At 37.3% G+C, this 17,298-nt stretch overlaps 1 protein-coding gene across 3 annotated transcripts in view; it reads right to left on the minus strand.

Annotated features, from left to right (window-relative positions):
- The window catches only part of TRIM36 (tripartite motif containing 36), a 39,371-nt gene extending 27,646 nt beyond the window's left edge, over nt 1–11,725 (minus strand). Inside the window, exons 1-5 of one of the 3 annotated variants that reach the window (XM_081299341.1) lie at nt 11,105–11,232; nt 8,080–8,314; nt 6,260–6,340; nt 4,843–4,872; nt 359–684 (exon numbers count right to left, since the gene is read on the minus strand). In XM_081299341.1, coding sequence (XP_081155467.1) covers nt 359–684; nt 4,843–4,872; nt 6,260–6,340; nt 8,080–8,314; nt 11,105–11,131 — 699 coding nt within the window. In that variant the 5' untranslated portion in view covers nt 11,132–11,232. Of the gene's footprint in view, nt 1–358; nt 685–4,842; nt 4,873–6,259; nt 6,341–8,079; nt 8,315–11,104 lie in introns of all 3 variants that reach the window. The other 2 variants (XM_081299342.1, XM_081299343.1) reach the window with 2 other exon arrangements.
- Nucleotides 11,726–17,298: the final 5,573 nt, after the last annotated feature.

Below are 17,298 nucleotides of genomic sequence, written 5' to 3' on the forward strand. Positions count from 1 at the left end.
GGATTCTAATAGAATGAAACCCAAGTTTATCTAAAGGTTGGCCTTCTAAGAGGGAGATTTTTAGCCTCATACTACATAACTCCAAATAAGAGGACTGGGTCTTAGATTCTTATACTATTCCTTTTAATGTTACTTTCTTTCTGTCAAGTTCCAGACTCAACCTTTTTTTTCTTTAATATTTTTTGGTTGCCAATGGCTTTTTTACTTCATTTATTTATATGTGGTGCTGAGGATCGAACCCAAGGCCTCACACATGCCAGGCAAGTGCTTGACCACTGCACCACAATCCCAGTCCTCATAATAATATTTTATAACATTAAATTTATAACATTAAATATTTTATAACATTCTAACTTACCTTGGGTCTAAAGTTAGTGGTGGGGCCCACATACTCATGCTGAGCTTTTACAGTTCCCCAAGGATGATAAATTTTGAAGCATTCATTGCAGTAGCTTGCACTACAGTCCATGCAACTTTTGGTGGATTCTTGAGGTGGTGGTTTACAAAGGTCACACATAATGGCTGTGGCTGCCCTAGCTGCCTGCCGGTATCTCTCGACAATAGTTTCCAAAGTGAAATTTCTAAACAGACCATTGATTCCTCGTTCTCCAAGATCCACATTATGTTCACAGCCAGGGCAAGGGAAAGTAGTTGTCTTAGGGGTCAATGAATTGCGCTTCCAGCCTGTATAATTAGTGAATCCTTGTTTAGTTACATCAGTAGCAAAATGATTGAAATGAAGAAAAGAGGAGTCATGTTTTAGAAAGATGTATCTACAAATCTATTCCAAAAGCATAATACCCCAAACGGTTCCATTTGAGTTGATTTGCATTCTTTTCTAAAAACTATTTTTATTTGATATGAAAAATACAAGCTCAACTTTTTAAATAGCTATCAGATCAAAGAGAAAAGGAAAATACAGTAAATCCCATATAAAACCCATATTAAAACAAATACAGGTATAAAGATAAAACATATAATACAATACTACATGGGAGGAGGATCTTTTGAAATTACATAATTGACATTTATATAGTTACTTTTATATACTATATCCAAAGGCATTTAAATGAACACAGTCTTGGCTGACTGAGAGGAAATGGGTGGATGCAAAAAAGAGCACAGGTCTTTAAGCTAAGGCCCATGGAAAATCTCCAGGCAGATCCACAAACTCTTTGATACCATGCACAAAGTTTTCCACCCATCTATTTATTTATACATATTTTATATGAACAATCTGTAATTTTATTTTATTCTCAAAGGAATATATGATCACAAAAATTTAGGAACCACTACAATAGAAGGTTTCCCACTATAGTATTGTTTTATCTAGAAAAAATCAGTAGGCAAGATCATTAGGTTAAGTGAGTGCAATCTATAGAAGAGTAAAAAACTCATTCATAGACCTAGAATTTAGTAACTTTAAGAGGAACCAACCATTTATTATCTTCTTATAACCTGAAACAAAGAATCATTAAATTACTTATCTGTTATAAATATGAGGGTTATATTACAAATAATTTTATAATATAAAACACCATATTTTGTTTAATATTATCATCCTGATTTTTTAAAAAATCAAGAAATCAAACAATGACAGTTCTCACCGCCAATTAGGTCCCATAAATCCAGTTGTCCACTGAACATCGGTGCATGCACACCACATTCCCTCCTCTCATTTAAAAGCCTATTCTTTAAAGTACGTAACCCTGATTGACCACAAAATAACTCACTTAATATAAACATAAACTTCATAATTTACAGCATCCTTTTATAGACTACAATGTATCTAATACCAAAAATGAATGGTTAAACTCAGTCTATCGAATTTAATGTCTACATTAATACTGCCTTTGCACATGATTATGCTCACTCTCTTGATGCCTGGCATGAGAGCACTATAGTTAAATATAACAATCAGCCCACAATAATACTTATTTGAAGTGACTTAATACCATGCTAAAATGGCATTAGGCCCCCAAATCTACTTATAAAACAAACATGCAGAATATTTTAATATCTCTAGTGATCTTTTAACTTTAATGCATATGAAAACATATGCATTTTATATATCATAAAAATTTGAAATTTCCACCCAAATTTATTTTCTTATAATAATAATAAGAACATGCAATTCAGTCCAGGATGTTTCACACCACAGCAGGCATATAATGAAATAAGCAGCAAAGCTGTTTTTAAAACACATGCTGATGAAAATTTCATTTAGTTAAAAAACAAACTGAACAACTCTGAAAAAGGTATAGTGCAGTGGTCAAGTTTTAACAAATGTAAATTCACAATTAATTGCATGCTTCCACACATGAGCAAAGTGATGGGAATTTAAATGAATGGATAAATTATCTCAATAGTCAATGTTTTTATTTTTACAAAAAGGCTATTATTGGTTTTATGAAGGTTGTGATCAATTAATGAGATAAAACAAAATTAAATCATGACAATAAAATCATGCTTTAACATGTACACTGGTGATACTCAGATTTTTGGTTTTCGTGTTTAGAAATTTCAAAAAAAATGTTTCATCCCTTTTCTGTATACCTGTTAACTTACTTTTGCAGTCAAAAAAAAAAAAAAAAAAACGGTAAAGCATCACACTGGACTTCTTAAATCAGGCAAAATGTTAAATCAAGGCATGAGTATTTTTAACCTAACTTATTTGAATAGAAATGTTGGCTATTTTTCTATATAGATCTTGAAAGCTCTCAATTTTTTCTCATGAATGCTGCAAAACTTACATTTTATTTCATCTGCCCTATACTTCTACCACTGTTTTGATAAAAGCAATATATGTTTAGGGCAAAAATTAAGCAGGACAGATTCAAGGATATTCTGGGGAGGTAAACCTAATGAAAAAATTAAAAGAGTGGAACTAAGAATACAATGTCATACAGTCAACTTTCAACTTTCTATAGCTATGCTATCTACAACAGTAGTAATTAACCAATGTGGCTATCTAAATTCAGTTAAATAAAATTTAAAATTCAGTTCTCTGGCTGCACAAGTTGCAGCTTGAATATTCAAGAGCACTAGGGGCTAGCGGCTACCAGATTGCATGGTGCAAATCTGAACATTTCCATTATCATAAAAAGTTCTACTGAACAATATTGCTTTATTGCATGATATAATGAAAAAGAAAACTAATGATGGCTTGCAATGGGAAGGAAGTAATGTAGGCCAAGCAATAGTTAATTCGTAGCACCACAATATTTGCAAATTATATTAATACTATCAACTTGCAAAATTTATTCTTTTCCCTGTATATCTTCACTTCAAAGACTGATTAAATGTAAGCAAACTGATTTATAGAAAATTCTCCAAAACAGTCAACTTTCAGTCATATATTTTACCATTTAAATACCAAAGAGAAAATAAAGTATTTCAAAAGAAAAAGAGTCAATTAATAAAAGTTCCAAACTTCTGCTAGTTACCATCCTCTTCCACAGTCTGGCTGCATATAAGTTCCTCACTATTACACCTAGCCAACAACTGGTATACGACCACTCCCCACACCAGGCATTCATGTTGGGCTTCTGGTGTCTGGCAATGAGCTGATACCTTACACTGCCACATTAATGTTTCTTTTGGCATATTCTGACCATCTGATGTCCATGATTACCTTTACTCTTTGAATATTATATTAGAATTCTTCAACTTGCAAAAACTATTTTTCTCAGCTACCTTCTGAATCAAAAAGGTAATAAGAAATAAGCTTATTTTAAGCTAGGTACAGTGGTGACCTATAATCCCAGCAAGTAAGGAGGCAGAGGCAGGAGGATCACAAGTTTGAGGCCAGCCTCAGCAATTTAGCAAAACCCCCAGCAATTTAGTGAGATCCTGTCTCAAAATTAAAAAAAGGACTAGGGATATAGCTCAGTGATAAAGTTCCCCTAGGTCAATCCCTAGTACCAAAACAAAAAGAAAAAACAAAGAAAAAAATTATTTTAGGAAAACTATTTCTCTCCTTCTAGTTACTAATTTTCAACATTTAAAATGGTCTTAGACTTACTAAATCCTCACTGAAGAATGGCTATAAAACTTTACAACAGATGCAAAAGAAGGCAAGAAAAACAGAAAAGGGATAACATATCAGGTCTTTCTTATTCTCCAAAGAGCAAGAGGGTACCACCAGCATTACACAAGAAAAGTAGTCCGTTTTACTTTAAAGGTCAACTGGAGTTAAAAAAAAAAAAAAAAAAAAAAAAAAAAAAAAAAATTTTTTTTTTTTTTTTTTTGGATAGGTTGGTCCATCTTTCACACAGAATACTTCAGAAAGCCTAAAAAAAGGAGGGTACATTATCTACTACAAGTGGGTAAAATCTCAGGTGTTAAAACTGATGCCAATACTTTAAACATAAAAAGACATCATATTCATAAAAAAGCAACAATTGTTATTAACTGCAAAAATAATCAACAAAGTAATCAAAATTTCCAATACATGAGAAAGTACTGGCTTATTTACGCTCCCCAATGTTCCTATATTAAGCTTTGTTCCACTAAGTAAATGTAAGAAATTTTCAGGTGCCATATATTTTTTAAAAGAACAAGCAAGAGGAATACTTATCATTTTCTTCAAAAATGTGTTACATGCATACTGACAAAATGCAAGCACTAATAATCAGTGTTCCCCCCTTCAAAACATCAGAACTTGCTTGAAATTTTAGTCATGTTGACCTTTAAGTCGTTTCAGCACAATTTGTTCATTTTCTACATAATTTTGAAGACTTGACCACTGATGTTAAATAACCTTATATATACACAAGATAACATAATCTAAATCTAACACTATACTGCCTTCAGCCACAAAAGCAATAAAGCATTTTCTACCTCTCCACCCCAAAGATCTCCGTTGTGAAGCTGTGAACAATGAACAGAAAGCTGGATTTAGAATTTAATTTCAAAGAGAAGATTCACAACTTGTTAACAAAAGATAAAGCAGTAACTGTGTCCTGTACATAATACAATTATTGAATTAACAGTAAAAAATGTGTTTTTCCCAGTACACATGGTATTTAAACATTCAAGTTATTGGAATTCAGAATTCATCATTGTTGGTGCAGTGCTTAAGGGACCTATACTTTGTTCTATACATTTATGTTTTTAAACAATCCTATTTCTGGTAACTGTTAGAAAAAAAGGTAAATCAAATTCTCAAGTTTGTCTTTTACTGACCCAAATATTACTAAAACTGGGTATCTTTTTCTGTAAATAAACATTATTAGCACTGAATATATTTTTCCATTTTTTATTTCTGGAAAATTAAAAAAGAGAAAACTTGTACATATATGATCAGAAGCATGAGACAATATAGCTCTTTTTATATAATATGCAATTATGTTATACACACAAATTTTACTCTCCTTTTAAGGAACTCTTTTATCTAAAAAGCTCTATCAAACGTCTAAGGCAACATTATCCAAATGAAATACAGGAGCCAAAGTTAAAATATATGTGATTTTAAATTTTTCAGTTGCCACATAAAAAAGTTAAGAAACAAGTGAAATTAATTTTGATAACATGTTATTTAACTCACTCTATTCAAAGTAATGTCATTTCAAAATGTAATCAATATAAATATTTTAGTGTTTTTTTACCCTAAGTCTTTAAAATTCGTTTTATACTTACAGCACATCTCACTTCAGACTAACCACATTTCAATCACTCAACAGTTGCATGTTGCTAATGGCTACTACATGGGACAGCACAAATCTAATTCTTTATTAAACCAACGGCAAAAGTAACTTTTAGAGTTCTATTCTTCCCCATTCTTATACCTGTGAATAATGTTTCTGTTTTCCTTCTCAAGTATGTATAACTGATAAAAACAAAGAAAAACCCTGTCAGAAAAAAAGGTGGGCAGTGATATTACTGAACCATGAATCCATAAATCTGTCCAAAAAAATACTACAGGCAAATGTCCAAACAGAAGATAAGTAACATTACATCTGTAATAGAATGAGTTCCATTGGTTTAAACCTAATGATCATGTGATCATGTGGAGGACAATCCTAAAATTTATATTCATTGATACAAAACTTCCAGGAATGATTATCATATTTGAGGCATTCTCGCCCTTTGGGTCCTCTAGTTTATCTATTCAATTACTCAGTATGTGTGCTTGACAAAGAATTATACTCTAAATCTGGTATCCTTTATGAACCTTTGTAGAATGCTAGGCTAGTTATTATACACTTTTTCATAACTATAGGTCTATTTTATTTACCTCTTCAGCATTTAGTCTTACCTGATAACCAGAGTGAGCACTCAAAGTATCTGTTGACTGAATGAATACAGCTGGTATTCAATAAGGCAAAGAACTTCAGTGCTAGAGAAATCAGGCAGTTTGACAGAACTTGCTCAGCACACTGTTCAAAGCAGAATCCCCCTCTACAATACTAGCAATATTGGTCACCCATACATTCTTTAAAATAAAGACTGCATACATTGATGCCCTACAAAAGCTGGAGGAGTCAGAGACAAAGACATGTTTTAGCAGTCCTGCACTATGTTGAGCTGGCACAATATTCTTAAATAATTTGAATTAACTGCCAATGTTTTCACTTAAAAACCATTACCAGGTTTGTGACAAAATAGTAAATCTGACAATTGGTGCCCTCAATTCCACAAATTCATTTGGTGCCAAGCAGCTTCTGCCCTCTTTGACAAGGCAAGCATTCTAATCCTAGCCACGGCCCACTGTCTCCAACAGGAAGGTCTAGAATCAACTGGCTGCTGGTTTTCCTATAATGGTTAAGCTAATAGGAAAATGCATCTATATTGTATTGCACAATATAATATTTTACAATATATATATACAATATTTCTATTTATACAATATTTCTATACCAAAAAGGTAAAGTGAAAAATTGTTCTGTGTTTATTATGCTTGTGAACTAAAATTTTAAGATATGCGACTTAGAGAAAGACATCCTTCTCTGGGAAAAAAAAAAAAAGTTTACATTATTAAAAAGTTACTCCTAATACTATAAGAGAAAGAAACTGACAGAAGGATTAAATTTAAAATCTCAAAGCTCAAACTGGACAGAGCTGAAGCTCTGAGATCTGAAATTTATGGCCATTTAAATACTACCAAGAACATGTTTTTTACCCACCTCAGACCTCAGTACCAAGAATTTTTTGTACTAAGAATTTCAGCATTAGCTGGGTACAATGGCACATGCCTGTAATCCCAGTCAAAATCCCAGCTTGGGGGGGCTAAGACAGGAGGATTATGAGTTCAAAGCCAGTCTCAGCAAAAGCAAGCAAGGCACTAAGGAACTCAGTGAGATCCTTTCTCTAAATAAAATACAAAATAAAGCTCTGGATGTGGCTCAGTGGTAGAATACCCCTGAGTTCAATCCCCAGTACCCACCCCCAAAAAAGAAGAATTTCAGCAACTCCAGTGATTTTTAAATTACTTTGTAATACGTTAATCCTGTAATAGCTACCTAAGAAAAAGTAACACTACATCAACAGGAAACAATTTACATGTTGGTAATATGATAAAGGTAATCGTATATGTGCTTTATATTAAATCAGATCTACTTTATATATTATTACAGAATTCTGCTGTTTGTGATGTTCAAAATTCTTATTTTTAAAATGGATTAAGAATGGTTAAAGAAAATTCTCAAATGATATCAAATAATTTGTCCATAAATAAAGTTTTCTAGGACTTGCCATTATGTAGTTCCATTTCTAATTCTGCAGTATTTATTTGGGTATTACATATATGGATATTTCTCTGGTAAGTATCTCACTAATCCACTGTTTTATCATATCAAAGACACCATAGGGTCAGAATATCCCCTAAATATAGACACAGTTAATAAGAGGTTTATCACAAAGATAGTGTTCAATATCCAATATATGCTTTAAGGGCATATCAAAAAACAAGAATTCATTTTCATATTTTAACTGGGAGTAATCTCTTATAATTATAGTTTTAGTTTATCCACCTGGAAAAAGTTAACATTTAAAATGATAAAAACAATTTTCTTTCCACAGTTATTCCTAAACATGAAAGTACCTCACCCCAACCCCAACCAAGTTTCTGCCACATACCTGGTCTGCTAATTCTGTCAATTTTATCCATGCTAGGGGAGGAAAGCCGAAGTCGAGGACTGCTCTGATTGGAGTTGTCTGATCCCACTTCATTGAATGAATCATCAAGAGTCAATAAGAGTTCTTTTACACATTTATGACAGATACTATGTTGACAAGGGAGAATCAGTGGGTGGGTAAACAACTCCTTGCATGCTGGGCAAATGAGCTCTCTTTCGATATTCTTAATAGACACCTTAAAATAAAACAAAATCAGAGTCAAAAGCTCACAGAAGGCAATATTTTATCATGCTTATAGCTCTTGTAGAAAAGTATATGCTTTAAAAAAGTTAAGATCTTGATTTTTAAAAATCTGAAGCTCCCTCAGACTACTCAATTTTATGCTATCAACTATCCTCCAATATCCATAGCTCAAAAATCAGAATCAAGGGGGGCAGGCACCTGTAATCCCACCTACTAAGGAGGCTGAGGCAGGAGAAGTTCAAGTTCAAGTCTGGCCTGGGAAATGTAGTAAGACCCTGTTTCAAAATAAAAATATAAAAAGGCCAAGGTATGTAGCTCACAGTAGAGCACTTGCCTAACACATGCCACAGCCTAAGCTTAATCCCCAGTACTGGAAAAAGCAAAACTGATTAGACACGAGACAAAAAGAAATATAAGTATAAAAGAAGTTGGCATAAAATATCAGGAGACCATAATAGTCTATCAAAAAATAAAAAGTCATTCAAATCATCATGAATAACTCAATGATTTAGGAACTCGGTAATATTCTAAAAAATTACTTCAATAAAGAAGTTTAAATATGGGCTGGGATTGTGGCTCAGTGGTAGAGCGCTCGCTTAGCACAGGCAGGACCTGGGTTCTATTCTCAGCACCACATAAAAATAAAGGCATTGTGTTGTGTCCATCTACAAAAAAGATTCCCCCTCCCTCTCCCTCCCTCCCTCCCTCCCTCTCCCCCTCCCCCCCTCCCTCCCTCCCCCTCTCTCTCTCTCTCTCTCTCTCTCTCTCTCTCTCTCTCTCTCTCTCCTTAAAAAAAAAAAAAGAAGTTTAAATATAACACTAAGAACAGATTGTATTCTTACTTGGCAAATAACAAAAGCTGATAAAAACTAGGCTAGCCTATATGTTCACAGAATCCTAGTTGAAATCTATTTACAAGCGGAATTATCAGCAATTTTTTCACCATTTTTAATATGCTGTAATGCAGTTAAAATGCTTGAAGCTTTCATGCTATATATCAAAGCTGTTACCATAAAAGCACTTAATGAATACTAAAAGGATGTAGAGGACTAAAAGGCACCATTAAAAGTATTTCAATACTATAGACTTTCATTTTTTCTTTTATTTTGTAAATTTTTTTATTTATATGACAGTAGAATGCATTACAATTCTTATTATATATACAGCACATTTTTTCATATCTCTGGTTGTATACATAGTATATTCATACCAATTCGTGTGTTCATACATGTACTTTGGATAGTTATGATCATCACATTCCACCATCATTAATTATCCCATGCCCCCTCCCTTCCCCTCCAACCTCTGCCCTATCTAGAGTTCCTCTATTCCTCCCATGTTCCCGCTCCCTATTCCACTATGAATCAGCCTCCTTCTTTATTTTAAATGAGAAACATTTTAGATTCTTATAACTAAAAAGTTGAATGACTTCATATTGCTTTCCCTTCCTTGGCCTATGTGTTTTCTCATGTAACCTGAATTTCAAATGTTATGGAATCTATAGTCAGCATCTCTGATTTTAATGATGTCCAACATTAAAGGACTCAACCTCATTTCAACTCTTAACCTTACAATGATTTCAACTAGTAGAAATACACAGAAGTTAAAATGTAATTAACACACCCATCCTTTTTAACATTTCTTTTTTTTTATTTGTTCTTTTTAGATATACATGATGGTAGAGTGTATTTTGACATACTACATATGCATGCAGTATAATTTATCTTAAACAAAAATGTATGCTAAACTATTTCCCTTAAAATGTCACAAAGAATTTTAACAATCCTTAATGATTTATTAACACTAGAGACAAATGCTTTTATCACTTTCATTGTAGTGCTCTTGCTGCATCAGTAAAATATTTAATAAAGGCCCATATGTCAGGATTTTAATAAATCTGGAAATGAGATACCTCACCTACAATTCACACCAAAGATACAGAACATTCAGTTTATCTCATTTCACAAAGAATTCGACAATAATTCAAAGGAAAATATTGTACTGAATGTCCAAAATTGATTTTGACACCCCATTTGTGTATAAAAAATACCCTTAATTAAGGTTTACCTCTCATTGGAAGAAGATCTAACAACCATTTTTCTTGTACATGAAGCATTCACTGTCTTGAATTTAGCTTTATAATCACAATAAAATAATTCTTACACAAAAGAAAAATTAATTGTTCATTTTGTGTTTATTGAAGGAGAAACAATCTAAAAAGAAATGTAATGTGGAGGCTCATTCGCTCTTCAAAGGGGTTCATTGGAAAACTTCGGAATAAGTGTACATACGAATCTCCAAACAAAAACTCTAGTACCTCGACGGCTGCCAGGGCCCCACCCCGCAAGCCCGCAAAGCCAAACAGCTTTGCTCACTGCGGCAGCACCTGGCCAGAGTCCGCGGGAGCCCTAAGACGCTCCCAGACAAAGGAGGATGGGTCACGCACCCGCCTCCCTAAAGCGAATTCTCCAGCTTGGATCCCGTTAAAGAGCCCTGTCGGATTCCCCGAGGTACTCAGGTGGGCAATCACCGACCCGCGCCCTCCTCGGGGCCCAGGGGATGACAAGTCCTTCCCTCCCGGCGTGTTTAATAAAGGGCGGGGGTGGCGAAACCAGTGCCTGGTGGGGACAGGCTAGGAGGAAGCGGAGCCACCACACGACGGCCCAGGCTGCTCCGGGAAGAGAGACTCACTCCCGGCTCAGGGTGGAGGGCAGAAAAAGCCCCGGGGTCCCCGCGCGCCGCCACCAGGGCGAGAGGAGGCAGCCCCTGGGCCCTCACTCACCAGAGTCTCTGAAGCATCCCCCTCCATGGTAGCCTTCTGCCAGGTGTCATCAACGGCAGAGTCTCAACAGGCTGGCTGGCGGCCCCAAGTAGGGTCTGGTGGGCGGGTCCCCCCGGCGGCAGTGGTACCTGGGTTAGGAGCCGGAGGGCAAGCTGGTCAGCCGGATCCGGCCAGCGGACCGACGAGGCGAGGAACAAGCCGGGGCGGGCAGGCGAAAGCACAGGCGCCGGAGACTCAGCTTTGCTCCCAGCGACGGCCCAGGGAATCCCGCCCCACTGCCGGCGGCGGCTGCGGCTCCCGGACTGCAGCTGGGCCGACCGCCGCGCGGAGACCAGGGCGGGGCGCCTCGGGGGCGGGGCAGGGGGCGGGGCCGTCGCCCAGGCAACAGCGCCCTCCGCACAAAGAGGGCGGGGCGGCAGGCCCTCGGAGCTCCAGGGCGGGTTTGAGGGTCCGGGCCTGCGGTGAGTGGGGCTCCGCGTGGGGTCCGGGCGCACTCCGTCATCACCTCTCCGGCTCCTTAGCCCCTCACTCCCACCCAGGCCGTGACTCCTTGCCCCCTGCCTGGGTAGGAAGCTGCGAGGGGCGGAAGTGAGGGTGGTGGATCCGAGGGCGGGGCCAGGGCGGGGTCCGGGTGTTGCAGTCTTGCGGGGCAGCAGCAGGATGCATCCGGCTGAATCCCTCGCCACCCGCCTGGCGCGGCCCCTCTGCGCTTCATTTTGCTTTGCCTGCTGGCTTTCCCAAAGCGCGGTTGGAGACACCACGAAAGAGCAACATCTCCTGGCTCTGAGCTCTGAGGAGGGGGCGAGGGCACCACGGAGCCGCGCTCCGGAGGTGACCAGAGCGATTTACCTCTCACTCCTACCACCACCTGCAAGGCCCATCTTGAGTATTCCGCAACCCCCACCCACCGCAGGTCTATGAACCCTCTTTTCGCTACTTGATTTGGAACTTCAAGTTCCCCTAGTGATCAATGAACACTGCTTTCGGCTTCCTGCCGCTTCTCACCTGGGCGTGGTCTCGTCACGCACCACACGTTCCTGCCCAGTGGCAAGGGTCCAGCCCTCAGGGTAGCAGTTCCGTTCCAGGGTGCAGGCCAAGAATTGAGTTGAAGAGATGGGGGCAAGGGAGTGCCCACAACCCCGCAGCACCCCTTGTTTTTCTCCCCTGAGAACCGAGGGCAGAGGGTCCTGAGCTGCATATGCACGGAGAGACTTAGCGGAATTAATTTCAGCTGCCAAGATTCAGGCACGTTTCCTCTGTCATGTTTCCAGCTCGCACGGAGAATCAGTTAACTTAGGTTATTTGCAAAGTGTATTACTAGATCACACCATTGCTCTTCCAGCTTCCCTTATCTCTTTCAGTATCACATAGAGTCCTAAACTGAGTGAAGGGACCACAGATCTATAGAGACGCATATTTAGGTGTTGAAATGCCTTCCCACTTTAATTTCCTCTTTGGGAGCATCTCTGCTGTCGCAAGTTCTACCGTCTTCCCACAGCTAAATGACGGCAGTAGTGTAGAATTGAGAACAGCAAGGAGCTATTGCAATTATCTTTAATGGAACATCCTCGGTTTACAGGTGACTTAATGACTGGGTTATTCTGATTCAGATACATATCGGAAGGTGTTAGACCCCAGAGGACTTCTTCCTTCCCTCAGGTTCTCAAGAGTCCTATTCAACAAGGAAATGAGGAAAACAGCAAATGCCTATGTCATTTGGGTACCTAAATCATTCCCTATGCCACGTACCTACATAGATTTTTTTTTTTAAGGCTCAACCAGTTAAATAATAAGACTTTCTAATACTGACTCTTGGGTTAAATAAATCCCCATCAACTGTAGTTTCACATCAGAACACCTGAATAGTGTTGTGGGTCCAAAAAATTAAAAGGTAATTTTAATTTAATTTTAAAGGTAAAAGAGATTAGACGATTTCATGTAATGAACTAAAGATAAACTTGTATAGACAATACTTGGTGGAAATAAATTTTAAAGGCCTTCCATTATGCAAATCAAACTTCACTGAACCATTTTCACCTAATTTACAAGTTCCAAAAATTATGTTAAAACACTTGCCAAGGGCTGGTGTTGTAGCTCAGTGGAAGTGCACTTGTCTAGCATGCGTGAGGCACTGGGTTCAATTCTCAGCATCACCTATAAATAAAGGTCCATGAACAACTTTAAAAAAAAAAACTTGCCACAATGTGGGGAACTAGGCACTTTCAAACTTTTCGTGATAGTGTAGATAGTACAGCTTATTTGAAGGGAAATTTTGCAAAAATTGTTAATACTTAACTCTTTTTGACAAAAGTTATTCTTATCTAAGAATGTTCCTATTGTAATACTTGCATGTGTACCCATAAATATGCATACGAGATCGTATTTGGGGACTTATAGTAATCAGCATCCATACCATGAAATACTATACAGGAGTTAAAATGAATGTACCAATGATAAAGTATGCATAAAATACAGTGTTTTAAAAATGTAAAGTCATGGGCTGGGGATGTGGCTCAAGCGGTAGCGCGCTCGCCTGGCATGCGTGAGGCCCGGGTTCGATCCTCAGCACCACATACCAACAAAGATGTTGTGTCTGCTGAGAACTAAAAAATAAATATTAAAAATTCTCTCTCTCTCTCTCTCTCTCTCTCTCTCTCTCTCCTCTCTCACTCTCTCTTTAAAAAATAAATAAAAATAAAATACTTAATGAAGATTATTTTAAAAAAATGTAAAGTCATATGAGTTCTGTATGCTCCTGCTCTTGACAAAAACATTCAGACAGGTATATATGTTTGTAAAGGGCAGCTAAATAAAAATAAAAGTGTCTCTAAAGCACAAGAAATATTCACATTATTGCAGAGAAGGGAATGGAGTCAGAAGTGCAGGGCTTACTTTTGTATTTGCATTAATATGTGCATAGCTAGCTTCTAAAACATTTTATATAAAAATCCTTTGTATTTAATCTATATACTTTTTAAAAAAAATTTTTAGTTGTAGTTGTATTTATATTTTTTTATGTAGTGTTAAGGATCAAACCCAGTACCTCACACATGCAAGGAAAGTGCTCTACCATTGAGCTACAGCCCCAGTCCCTAATCTGTATACATTTTTAAAAGGTTTTTAAAATATTTTTATTATGTGTATTATTATTTGTTGATGAATTTTTAAATTTTATATGTAGTGCCGAGGATTGAACCCAGTGCCTCACACATGCTAGGCAAGCGCTCTACCACTGAGCCACCCAGCCCAGCTAATCTATATACTTTTTAAAGCCAAAAAAAAAAGTGAAGGAATATATTGGTAAGATGACAGCAAATATGAAAACAACCATTTAAAACCTCCACTTCCCAGTTCCCTCAGGGTTTCTATCCTGCTTGACAGTCTACCATGCTTTCATCAACTTCTCTCTCTACTGCCATACAATCTAGCTTCCCACATACAGGCACCAAGACCTTTCCCAGTTCCTCAGTTAAAATCCTGTGTGCGTGTGTGAACATCCTTTCTTTTTTCCTGTCTACCTCTAGTCAGGCTTCAAATCATACTGTATCTTCTCAGATTCTGTTCTTTCTCATCCTCCTGTCTAATTCCCCTGCCCAACCTGAGCCTCCCCTCTGCATGCCTAGAGGGCCACAGACTCTTAGATATTTACAGATGACTTCCTATATGGGCAATGCTGTCCTTATGATTCCAATCAGACAGAGGCAGAATTAGCTATAGTGCTGGACCACAAGCAGCTTGGTTTCAGAATGTAAGGAGGAGAGGGATATATATATATATAGTATGTGTATAGATGTATGTTGGTGGCAGAGTTTTTAGGAGGGATGGTAAACTTGCAATAACATAAGTCTGATAAAGGATAGATGGCTGGGAATACCATGATTTCTGTAGATGTTGAAGATTTTAAAGGCTTTTACAGAGAAATGGCTATCCCCTGGCAACTACCCCTTCCCAGTTAGGAGTATTCTAGCACCTTTTACCCCAATAGATTATAATTTAAATCTGGATCAAAATTCATGAGAAGGTAGCCTAACCCATTCCTATCACTCACCAAGTCCACAGACTTTCAACTTTTGAATTTACTGTGATGTCTTTTACTTGTTGGTGTTACTTATTCGCTCTTCCATCACAGGGGTGTGAGCTGTCTCACATCTACCTTCTTCATGAAGTCCAAAAAGTCAACAAGCTCCTCTAGGCCTCTAGGCCTAGAACATAAACACACCACTTAGTTTTTGGTAAAACAGAGGCTCAGTTATTTAAAATACATACTTGTTACCTTGTAGGCTATATACTACTCACTAAACTGACCTAGTCTCTTCCCATATTAACTGTTTGGTCTGAGATCAGACAATCAGGGTACCGTTCTGTTAATATAACCTGCAAGAAAGAGAAGCAAAGTAAGAAGACTACATACCCCTATACCTTGCCCCTGTTAGGAATCCCTAGTTATTCCGCAACACTGGTATAAAATCAAGAGAGCTTCTCCTGCCCAACCTGAGCCTCCTCTCTGCATGCCTAGAGGGCAATAGACTCTTAGATATTTACAGATGACTTCCTATATGGGCAATGCTGTCCTTGTGATTCTTAAGGGAAATAAGGAAAACAGAAATTAAGTAAATCACAGGGTTGTAGTAGGTTGGCACACAGACTGTTCATACTGCTGGGAATTAGGAAGTTAGAGGTGAAGGCACAATGAATGGCACTGTCTATCAATTGTTGACCCAAACCTCTGACATGCCAACTAACCGGTCATAAAGTGTTTCTATGGGAACAAAATCAGGGGAGAGGAGTCCAGAGAGCCAGGAAGTTCAGATTTCCACTGCCTGACCAAATTCCACTCATCTTTCAAGCTAAAATTCTAGAGCCTCCTTCATTAATCTGGTTTACATTGATTGTCTCTTAATGTAACCCCTTTAGCACTTAAGAGTCTTCCTGCTAACACAATTACATACTCTTTATTTCATATCACTGATATCTGACATTTTGTAAGTCATCTCTCTAACCATTTAAGCTTTTATTTAAGACAAAATCCAGTAGGCATTTAGCTACTAAACAGTAGCACCAGACCCGATTTGAAATTGGGAAAATGGGAGAAACAATGCTGCTCTTGCAGACTTTTTTTCTGATAATCTCGAGAGTGTATGTACTTGTTGCATAACTGGTAGGCAAAGGGGTCTCTTGATGAACTTAAGATGAACAACATTGGTAATATTTTAAGGTTGTCTGGAAGGTCCCCTTTCGCCAAATCTTATCATCCCTCCTCAGAGTTGTAGAGTCAGCAAATAAAAACAAAGCACATGGTATAACTAGAATTTCAGATGTTATAAAATTTTTTAGTATATCCCAGAAATTGCATGAAACATATCTGTAGTAGTAAAATTATTTGTTGTTGATATTAAATACAAGTTTTACTTTATATTCTGTATTTTATCTGGAAATTCTACCTCCACTTGCTAATAATGATCATGCAATTTGGATATAAGTTATCTCAAGATATAACCCTGTTATCATAATAGCTAATGGTAACAACCTTTATTTACTAAGGGCCTATTATGTACCAATAACAATAATAGGAAGGTCATATAACATATTCATTAATCCTTGTAATAATCCTGTGGAAACAGGTATAATTTCCTTCAGAGAGTACAGGTAACAACCACCAATCCTCCCCACCTCTACCCAGAGATTAAGTAATATGCTCTCAATTGCAAGGCTAGATATCAAACACCCAGGATAAAAACTGGATGTTACTCTAGCATCCTTATTGCATTGCCCATAGGTATGTATAAAACATGTAATTTATAATTTCACAAAATATCTGGCTCATTCTTTTACAGTGTAGTTTAGGAGATCCCTTTTTCCTCAAAACTTTTTAGAACAATGTAGTTTAAAAAGAGAAAAATTATGATAGTCATGAAATTAGCTATTTTCAAATTATATTGCAAAACTCTAAATCTTCTTCCCTACCCTCCACATTTCACTCAATCCCAACGTATTAAAAAAATATTTTGGAGAATACTTTACAATGGAGACAATCTTACCATTATCACCCCAGTTTAAATTTCAGTTGTGTGAGCGCCTATCTACTCAGCCTTCTGACACAGCTCATTTGGTGTGGTCCCAGGAGATGTTTAAGACTTTATATTATTCTGGATTTACGAATATCCTAAACCTAATTCTTTCAGAGTATAAGTGTC

This window comes from Spermophilus citellus (assembly GCF_964194105.1).
Source record: "Spermophilus citellus genome assembly, chromosome: 1".
NCBI classification, from domain to species: Eukaryota; Metazoa; Chordata; class Mammalia; order Rodentia; family Sciuridae; genus Spermophilus; species Spermophilus citellus.